The sequence below is a fragment of the Poecile atricapillus genome, chromosome 4 (genome assembly GCF_030490865.1).
Source record: "Poecile atricapillus isolate bPoeAtr1 chromosome 4, bPoeAtr1.hap1, whole genome shotgun sequence".
Taxonomy (NCBI): domain Eukaryota; kingdom Metazoa; phylum Chordata; class Aves; order Passeriformes; family Paridae; genus Poecile; species Poecile atricapillus.
Genome location: NC_081252.1, coordinates 27,464,115 through 27,475,045, shown reverse-complemented (window position 1 = coordinate 27,475,045; position 10,931 = coordinate 27,464,115). Strand labels below are relative to the sequence as shown.

General features: G+C 46.8%; 1 protein-coding gene across 1 annotated transcript in view; it reads left to right on the top strand.

Annotated features, from left to right (window-relative positions):
• The first annotated feature begins 8,176 nt into the window (after positions 1-8,176).
• The window catches only part of PPP3CA (protein phosphatase 3 catalytic subunit alpha), a 173,134-nt gene continuing 170,379 nt past the window's right edge, over positions 8,177-10,931 (top strand). The window contains exon 1 of the mRNA XM_058838219.1: positions 8,177-8,835. Within this exon, the coding sequence (XP_058694202.1) occupies positions 8,778-8,835 (58 nt within the window). The 5' untranslated portion in view covers positions 8,177-8,777. The remainder of the gene's footprint in view (positions 8,836-10,931) is intronic.

Here is a 10,931-nt window from a genome sequence, read left to right as displayed (position 1 = left end):
AATAGTTTTGAATAGTGTTAATGTCTGCTCCTTGCCTTAAGTTTAAATATTTTCACCAACCATTAAAGTCAAGATAATGAAATTTTCCCATTATATAGAGCACATCTATTTACAGGATGGATGTGTTCTGTACCAAGAAGAATCATAGAATCATTTCGGTTGTAAAAGACCTTTAAGGCCATGAAGTCCAACTGGCAACCCAGCACCACCAAGTCCATCACTAAACCACATCCCTAATGCCCCATTTACAAGTCTTCTAAATTCCTCCAGGGATGGTGATTCCACCACTTCTCTGGGCAGTTTGTTCCAATATTTGACAACCCCAGCTCTTCACCTTGTTGACCCTCATACAATTGGCCTCAGCCATGGATCCAACCTGTCCAGATCCTTGCAGAGGGTTCCTACCTCCAACAGATCAACACTCCCACTGTCATTAAGCTCCAGACAATCCAACCACTGTCTAACATACAGGGTTACCCCACCACCTCTCTGTCTTGCCTATCCCTACACACATTGTAGTATCCATTACAACACTCCAGCTGTGTGACTCAGCCCACACTGTTGCCATGATGGCAACTTACATCATACTTTTCCTGCTCACCTTGGTTTCCAGCTCCTCCTTTATGTGTGTACACATACACTGATGTAGATGCACTTCAGCTGAGCTATTGATCCTGCCACCTTTCAAGGAATGAAACCTGAATTCCTACATGATCATTCCCAGGCACTTCTGTTGTTTCTAACACATCAGTGACCCTCACATCTCTGCTGTTAAGGATACTTTAAAAGTAAAATTTATTATTTTAAACTGTGTTCTCCAGTCCTGTGGATTCGATTGTGATCATCTAGAGCCAAAAGAGCCTCTGGTTACCACTTTTTTAGCAATTCAGAAGATTTATGCATCTCTTGCTATGCTGAATGCCATTCTTTGAGTAAGCACAGAGCACTGAAACTTTCTTTTAAGAAATGAGGGAGGAGGAGGAAAGATTAAAGGGGCTCATATGCTTCTTACATAAAATTTGCGGAGCAGATGAAAAGCAATTTGATTAAAATATGATTGAAAGGATGTTCTGTGGCATGCCTGAGGCTGATGTTTTTAAATGACATAGGTGCATGGGGGAGAATGGGAAGAGAATGGTTGTCAATATTTATTGGGCTTTTTTAATGAGATTAATACCTAATCTTGCAAGCTGCCCTGCAGGAAAGCTTCATGGGACTAGTAGGGTGCTACTACAGTGACAGAATCCCTTTGCTGCAGTTGGTTAAGACAGCAGCACTGAATTTGCATCCCTGGTTGAGAATGTTTGTAGTCAATTAGAAACCAGGTTTCCCTTACATTAGGGCTGCTCTACATCACCCTGGGAACATAAAATGTATTTTAAATGAGTGTAAGTGTAACTTAAAACCATTAAGAAGCAACTTTGCATTGTACAGCAGTTTAAAGCCTTGGGGTAAGTGAGAATCTGGATTTCCGATGCGTAAATTATGGTCAGTCTGAAAATTAATTGAAGACTTTATTTTTGTAGTGCCACCACTAAGCCAACCTGAGTTATTTACATCTAATCCAATGCTGCAGTTACATTAATTAGAGCTCCTTAAACTGTATGGTTATCTCTAGTTTTCATTATATTGCTTTGAAAATATTTGGGAAATTTACAAACACACATTCAGAGGTTACGTTTTTCTGTCCTTTTTTATCCATTCTCAAGTTCCTCAGAAAAGACACAGCACAAGAGGTCAGTTTGGAAAACACTTTCTAGTCCATTGCTCCTTTTCATATTCACTATGCTTCTTTAAATAATACATCATGAGACACTTTACATTCTGAGACTTTTGGCAACTAAATCAAAGTTTTCAGTCTTTGGTCCTTGAGTATCAACTTATTGTGATTAATTATCTTACTCTTAGCACCAGTTATGGTCTGTTACCACTGAGCCCTCAGCTGGCACTGATGGTACTTGAATAAATCATTTACTCCAGGATGTGTTCCATGCATGTTACCTTTAAAGTGGCAGTGATTTAATCTATACTGTTTTCAGGCCTTAAAGACAGCAAAACTAAATTATAAATCATGGCATCTCCATGAAAACAAATAAGGCTTACTCTTGCAAAAGTAATTGCACACATTCCTCTTTGTTCTTGTGTCTCTGTCATCAGCGTTACTTCTGAAAAAGGAGGCAGAAAAGCATTCTGGGTATTAAACATCCTGGGCATCATGTCTTACTTCACAATCTGTTCATCTGCTTCTGTCACTAGTAGTTCTCAATAACACACCAGAGGTAAATCAGTTATATATAGATACTTATAATATAAAATTAATATACATCTTGTTATTTTGCTGTTCCCATTTCCTTCAAATATTGTTCCTATCTCTCAACAGGCATTGGTCTGTCATGATGTTTGCTACTTCAAGAACATCTTTAAAATGCAGTGAGCTTTCCTTCTATTCCTTTCTTAATTTATATTTTCTGGAAGATTTTAATATTCACTGGGATAACATCCTAAAGCCCCTTGCAAAATCTGTATTCTGTAGACTCCCATTAAAAGCAATGTCTAATTAACAACCAAAGTCGGCAGGATGAACTCCCTGGGAGCAAATGACTAATTCTTGATAGCGGGACTGTGTTTTTAAGCTGTTGCCAACATCTTGAGAACAGTTCCATGCTGGAAGCTGCTCCCAAGGGTCCTTTCTTTCAGTTTCACAACGTACTGGCATAGGCAGAGGCTCGGGGACGGGCACACCAGTAGGGGGAGATGAGGGGATGTCTTTCCACTTCTGGGAACCTTGGCACTGTTGCCTGCCTTCAGACACAGCTTTTTGTTTTTTCTACAGTAACACATTTTCACTGCACAAACTTGCAGTGCTTAATTAAAGCAATAATTTTAAACACATTTAGGCAAATCAGTGCAGTATTCTACTGGATACATAAATTGAGTTAAATCTGCTGCTTGCACCAGTAAATTTATAGGGACAAGCTACTCCTGCAGATCAAGTTTTAAGTCAGTGAATGTTTAACCACACTGTTGGGCTTTGCCTGGGCTACTGGCCCTGCAGCTGGATGCAATAGGGCAACTGGGACTGTGGCCCAGCTGTGCAGGAGCTAAAGCTTGGCTAATTTCCTCTAATAGCAGATGTGTCAGGCAACTCCACCAGTTGTTCTTGGCAGTCTGCAGTGCCATTTGGCTGTAGTTTTGCTTCTGACTCTTTTGCCTTTCATTCGTGTTTGCTTAGTCTTGATTCCTGGTTCCTGCTTCCTTTGTGCTATGCTCCTATACCTCACCTTGTCCCAGTCCAGATTTGACATAGAATAGGGACTCTGGTTTTCAAACACCTGGCTCTGTGACTTTCTGACTGTTCTTCTCAGTTTGAGATGATTCTTTCCATCTCTGGTATTTTGATTTATTCTTACGTTGGCTTCACTTTTACCCAAATTCAGTTCTTATCTGGTCTTCACCTTTGGTCTCACTGGAGTAGTCTGATGAAAGTACATGCCTCTTAGGAAATCTGGAGCTGCAGTGGAAGAAACTTGTGTTAGGCTGTTTCTCAGCAGTATTGGAATGGTGACAGATATGGAAGTCCTTTGCATGATTTCTCTTGAGTCTGCATGCTGTGAGGGATTACTTGTGGATCAGTTTTGCATCAGAGGCTTAATCTGAATGCAAATATTCATTTGCAGCCTTAGATGTCCACATTTATACTTCTTTCATATTGAAACCTGTTCTGGGCAGACCAGTTTTGGCATGGGGTAAGCAATTTTCAGGGCTCAAGGTTATTTTCTCTCACTTGTGTTCTCTTTTACTATTTGTTGACTTTTCAAATGTCAGTCAAGCTCTGCATAACTGCTCATGGCACCGGTTGTTACTGTTTTCCATGTTGATTCAGCATCTTGGAATTTGTAGCTAACCTTTCTCTCTTCTTTATTCCAGATGCCATTGCTTCCATTTTATTGCAACACAATTAATTTTGGTATCATCCATTCCATGACTCTCTATAGAATTATCTGTTTAGCTTTGCTTTCTAAACCAGGCACAGTATCATTAACACTGCACATAAATTCTGCTAAAAGCTTCAGGATCAAACCCAGAACCTGCATAATTAGCCAAGCCAAAAGCCCAACACACGTATGCTGGAAAAAATGTGCAAAGCTCCAGAGAGGCTGATGATCAATAGCTTAAGTGCCCACAGTGGATGCATGAAGACCATGTGTGAAGAAAGAAGAGGATACATTTAGTGATGTGTCTGTGTTTTCCACCTGAACTTTCCATCTCCTTGCAAATGTAACCAGAAAGCATTTTGATGATACAAAGAATTTAATTGCTACAGGCCCTTTATCTATCTTCCTCTTGTGTACTCAGGTAGAACAAGAGGGGGAAAAACTATTGTCAAAAGATCCTCAGACAGTGCCCCTTGATGGTGATCTAAATTGCTATGTGGTCTTTTGTATAGGCTCTCTACACTGGGGTGAATTTCTTCTCTTGGATATGATGGAGTACTGATAAATAATATTGCCTATCCAAGGCTAGTGCACAACCCTTGGTATCAAATTTATTTTACTTAAATGTAGGTGAATCTAGTTCTTTTGAAAGTTTTAGGTGGTTATTGTCACTGTTGTGACTGTGAGCTGTAACAGAACGTTGAGTTCACTATGGAGCATCTCCTCAAGACACACTGTCAATGTATATTAGTATGGAGTGGTTTTAATCTTGTACACAGTGATGCTACAAAGAGGCTGTAGCCTAGGCAATAGACATAGATTCACAGATCTTGAGACTCCCCAGTAATTTTTATATTATATACTTATATTGAAGTATTTTATATTGAAGTAAACCAAAACAATTGCACATCTACCTTGAAAGAAAAATCACGAAAATCATTAGTTAAGGCAGCTCCAATATCCAGACTAACCTTGTTGCACATATTTTCCGTTCAGCCATCACAGTACTTAAGGGCCCTCGCTAATTCCCCTGTACTTCCCGAGATACTGTCAAACTTATATTTATTACAAGTGAAGCCAGAAGTTCCAGAGGCTAACAGTAATACAGGAAGGACACCCCTGTAGCTAGAACAGTCTTTCTCTAATGATTAAAATTTTAAACACTATCTCTTGCAAACAATACTTTAGAACAGTGTCTTAACTAGTTGAGTCAGCATGCAAAAGTATAGCTACATGTCTGTAAAATAGTCCTCACCTTGCTGCTGAAATAGAGTCAAGACAACTTAATTGCTAATTTTTCATGGGATCTATGATACAGTTTGAAATCCCCCAGTCTGTGTGTCCTTATGAAAGTCTGGCTTAAAATTGCTGGCTTCTCTTTGTATGGACATTTATTCCTCCTTCCACTTCAGCTGGATGCTGTGCTTAAATGAATTGTCATGTCTCAGCTAAAATGGAAAAGAATTGTTCATCTGAGGCAAAGAGGTACTAACTTATTCTGGACTTGAAAAAAAATCTCTCCCCCAGCTCTTACAGAGCTTGTCCTCAAAAATCAGTAATCAGGAGTGACTGCTCTTTGGAAGATCAGAGCTTCCAATGTATCATGCTGGGCTTCTGTTCTACTAGGGGATGAAATGACTAACAGTGCTACGAGGGATTAGTGATGCAAGAGGTCAAATCAGTGTTAGAATTTTTCCAGAATCCACTGACTTGTGTTCTTTTCATTCAAATATGTGATCTTCATATTGTCCTCCTGCTGTTAAATGAGAAAAAGGAATTTAGTAGGACTCAGATCCCATGAAAAATAAATCCTTCTGTGACCAAGGAGTGTGAGCAAAACCTGAAGGACCACCTGTGTGGGTGGATTTGAATAACAGAATTAAGTCATAAGGAATGCCTATACTACTAACACAAATCTGAAACAGAGTATCTCTAGTTTTTTACCATTATCAAAGAGCTAAGATGATGTTTGGTGATTCCTCTCTCTCTTCCTTTCCCTCCATCACATCAAGGACAAGGATTTTGCTACTGAAACAAGTAAGGGCTAGGATTTCACCACACCATGACAGAGTAGTTATGAGGTCTTACACCTGTGATCTGAATCTTGGCTGTATCATACCTTGCAGAAATGGCATGATACATGGTATTTAGCTGTGGTACTGACCTTTGTTTTATGAAAGCTCACCTGAATGCTCCTAAAGAAGAGATGACCTGAAATGGGGATTCTTCCTTGGAAAGGAAACCAGACACATTCAAGAGATGAATAATCAAGACCCTCCACAAGATAAAATGAAAGAGCTTTACATAGCCTGAATGGCCTATTAAAATTGAAAACAAGAAGGAAAGGAAAACCATTAAAAAAAAAGAACTCCTACATAGCCTTCAGAATTAATACAGTCATGCTGGAGTTGTGACACGGGATGTCCTTATATAAGCAGCAGCAACAATGATATTTTGTGTTAAAAAATCAGAGCTGAAGTCTTGTCCTGTGATTAATGGGGGAGCAAATGTAAACTCGAGAGACCCAGCATCTCTGCTATTCCAGCCTATGAAGACAAATCCAGATGACTCATGCAAACAGCCTGCAGTCACAGAAGAACGGATCCAAACTGGTCTTCCACACCTCATGAAGCTGGGGCCCACAACTGTAGGCAATACTGGCCATGCTGCATTCCTCACATGCTACTTCTCCTTCCGTGTCCAAGCACCAAATGCCACTGGGTAGTGTTTCCCAGCAGTGGGGATGAAGATGTAGGGTTTTTTTCTGTCCAGATTCTTCTGTTCACTTTATGCTTCATGAAGTATGCCTACCGCATGATGTCTGCTTATTTGTCATGGGCTTCAGGATTTTTCTGGGCATACATAAGACACCCTCGCTTGAGCCCTAGCTCTGTTTCACATTCTCATGTTACCACTGCAATAGGAATCTTAGATGGCAACTTTATTACCCAGCTAGTCTGTGCTCCTGGGACAAGAGGATGGTCACAGCACATGGAGTTTACCACAGTTGTTGGAACAGGCTGAGAACTCATGCTGTTCTACTAAATGTCAGTCACATACAATGTCTTCCCATGCTCAGAGAAAATACCACAAGGACAGCCAAAAAAACGTCCCCTAAAAATGTCAGGCAAATCAAAGCAGAGAGTATGTGTCCCAACTGCCATCTTATACTCTTTGTGGCTTTCTAAAGCAATAGTATCTGCTAAGCAAGAAACTCGTACATCACCCCAGGGGGAAATGGGAAGCCGGGTTAGGTGTCTTTTTATTCTTGGCTCGTCTACACAAAAGTTTTTCAACAACAAATCCATAAACATCCCACTTCCAGAACAGGTGTGCCCTATTTTCCTCTTTAATTAAAACTCACAGTGTTAAACTAAACCAGAACAGCTCAGCCTTATTCTGGAAATTAGTCATGAAATTAGTCAGGAATAGCTCCTCCTGAACAACATGTATAAACATGCCCATAACAACATTTATGTTGTCTGGAATGGTGGATGACACCTTCACAAATGTAAATTACTTTCCAATCCTCTAAGAAACATGAAGCAAGAGTTGTTGTCTTCCAGCTGGGGGCGGCGAACACTTCTCACCCATGTTCGGCCGTTCCGTTTCTCCTCGCAGGCCCATTTGAGGGGACGGTGGTGCCCCAGCGTTGAGGCCGAGCGCTGCAGCGCGCACCACCATGCCCCAGGCTGGAGTGTGACAAGTGCGCCGGGCAAGACCCACAGCTAGGGGCGATGGATGTATTTTTCCTCTATCCGAGGAGATGGATCAGCAACCCCCCGGCTCAGGATGCTATGTAAGATTTCCCGTTCGCGCAGTCCAGCCCCAGCTGCGCTCGTGCCGCTACCTGCGAGTCGCCTCTCCGGGGACGCCCAGCTCGGGGCGGGCTCCCCGCGGGGCAGGCGCTCGGAGCGGCCGGCGCTCCGCACCCGCGCGGGGTGGCCGGGCACGCAGGCGCGTTTCCCGGCGCGTAGCCGCCGCCCCCGTGAGCGGCAGGTAGCAGCCTCTCTCCCGCGGCCACAGGCGGGCCGTGCCGTGCAGGATCGGGCCGGGCCGGGCCGGGCCGGGCCGTGCGGCCGCTCGGCGGGGGCTGCGCGGCCCCGGCGCTCCGCGCGGCGCGGCGGGCGGGCGCACCTGGGCGGTTCGGCGCGCGCGGGGCGGGGCCGCTGGCAGTGAGTGGCAGCGCGGCGCGGGCCAATGGCGGCGCGCGGGAGCGGGAGCCGGGCGGGCGGGGCCGGGCGGCGCGCGGGGGCTGCGCGGCGGAGCGTGTGCAGCGGCGCGCGGGGCCGCGGCCGGTGTCGGTGCGAGCCGGGGAGAGACCCTGCGGGGGGCGGCGGGGAAGACACGGATCCGGATCCCCATCCAGTGCGGCGGCGGCGGCCGTGGTGGTGGTGGCGGCGGCGGGAGGAGCCGGAGCGGCGCGCCGTGGAGGAAGGAAGCGCAGGGCTGGCCGCTGCGTGTGCAACCTGGCTGTTCCTGCTGCCCGCGTCCACTCGCGGCTTTTCCTGCCGGCGCTGCCTGACAGCCGCCCGCCGCGGGTGTTGTCGCCGGGGTCTTTGGCGGGGGGGGGAAGAGCGAGCCGTCCTGCACAGCCCGGAGGCGTGATTGAAAGCGAGCAATAATTAACTGGAGGAGGAAGAGGAGGACGGGGGTGGAGGAAGACGAAGGAGGAAGGCACCGCGCGGCAGAGCCCAGCCGAGCCAGCGAGCGGCGGCGGGACGCGGCAACTTCGGCCGCAGCGGAGGAGCCGGAGCCGTGACCGCAGCGGCCGCCGCCGCCTCAGCCCGCGCCTGCCCTGCCCGAAGGGGGAGAGCCTCGCCGCCTCCCCGGCCGCCGGACATGTCGGAGCATAAGGCCTCTGATCCCAAGTTATCGACGACGGACAGGGTGGTGAAAGGTGGGTGCTGCGCCCCCGCCGCCCTTTCGGCCGGGTCCTCCCGCCGGGCCCCCTGCTGCCGTCCCCCCTTCCCCGCCCCGGGCAGGTACCGCGGGGCTGCCGGTGGCGCGGCGGCTGGGAGGGGTGGGCTCGTCCCGGGGGCTTGCGCCGGGCCCCAGTGGAGGGTTTGCGGCTTCCCTCGCCTGCCTGCCCGGCGCTACATTGCAGCATTTCCCCCCCTTCCTCCCCCCGCCGCCTCCCCCCCTCCGCCTCGAAGGCGCTGCACAGGGCTGGCGTGAGAGAGAGGGGGAGCCCCAGCTTCCTCCCCCGCCCCGGTGCCTGGGGGAGAGGAGGGCAGGCTCGGCCCCCTCCCCCAGCCCGCCAGCTCCTCTGGGTATCCCCCATTCCTCCCTCTCCTCCGGTCCGCGCTCCCCGGAGCCCCCCCCGCAGGCTGCGCCGCCGCCGCTTGTCACTGCCGTTCTGCTCCCCGCATGCAGCAGGGATGCCTGGAAACCTCCCCGCGCCAGCAGCCGGGGCTCCGCTCCCACACCGAGCGCCGCTGCTGGGGGGGACCGGTTGCGCCGCCCGGCTCCCCCGTGCCCCGCTCCCTCAGGGCCGCCCCCGCGGCACCCGCGGCGGGGATGCCGGGCGAGGGGGAGCGCGCCGTGGGCGCGGGCCGCGGGCGTTGTGGGAGGCGGCGAAGGCAGCTTCCTCCTCCTCCTTCTTCTCCTCCTCCTTCTCCTCCTCCTGCATCGCCGTCTCTAGCTGACGGCCCGGCCTGCTAGGATGTGAAGTTATCCAGCGGGCGTACCGTGGCCGTGCTCCCGCGTGTGCGTGCAGATGTGCGTGAGGGTGCTCGGCACAAACACGCGTGGGCTCCATGGTTTTTTCTCTTTCGGAGGTACGAGTGTGCTGCCAGCCTCGGCCGTATAAACAAATTAGAGTTTGGGTTAACAACACGTTGTACCCCGCAGTACAGACCAAGGTTTTATTTACTGGGGTGATGATGCCTGATGTAAATTGCACGTGTGCATTTCTCGGTGTGTAGGAAGTGCACGTGTATTTATTTAGTGGTCTGGGGTTTTTTTTGTTTGTTTGCTTTTTGTTTGTTTCTTTCCTTCCGCACTTGGCTCACGGCCAAGTGTACCCAGGTCTAGTGTATTTCACCCGGTTAAGTTATAACCCGTATGCTACGGTGGACAGCACAAATCCTAGGTGCAGCATGCATGTGTCCAGATCCTGGGAAGCTAGAAATGGAAATGGCCTTGAAATATGTACACTTCTGTATTTACATGAGTGTATGCCAGAGTGAAACACTCAGTGTAAATATTATTTGGGAAGATGTGTTATCTATGCTTTTGTGTTTATATTTACATTTACCTTCATATGCCTTTTTCCCCTCTTAGTTCGTTTTATGCCCCTCCAAAGGGAATTGTAGATACTCAGATATTGTAAGAAACATAATTGCAAGATTTTTTAGAAAATCACTCGTAAATTCACCTTTACCTTGTAATATCTGGAGTATTTACAATTTAAGTTGCAGTCTGTTACATCACACCAAGAGTAGGCTTTAAAGCCTGTGTTTAGCTGGTACTTTTCTCTTGTAGAAACAACAAATGGCCATCTTATTAGGAGAACTTAATTTTTTTGGTTTTTTATTTCCTTAATCTGCTTGGCTCTAATACATGGCCAAATGTCCTGATCTTTGCTGTGGCAGAACTTCCTTTCGCTTAAGACAGTGTTTGTCAGGAATTGGAATTATTTCAGTATTTACAAAACCTTCAATGCTTTCAGCTCATCTAAATGTGTTTTGTCAGAAATTGCTCTTTGAATTTTTCACACATGTAAATGTCTCAAGCATCTAAAACCATTATTTCTAAGAAAAGTTAGCAGTATGTGTAGTTAAATACTTTTATAATGCAACTCAAAGAGAAATCAGCTTGGTTAAACTGAGCTCAAGTCTTGAAAGAAAAGGACATAAGTGCTGCTTGGGTGTCCATTGCCCCTGCTAAATGTTTGTCTCAGAATGTCAGTGTTTCAGTGTAGATCTGAAGATCTTGTTCAGGCCTCTATTAAATATTGAAATCCTTTTAAGGTCTTAAAATAGCATCTGAAGA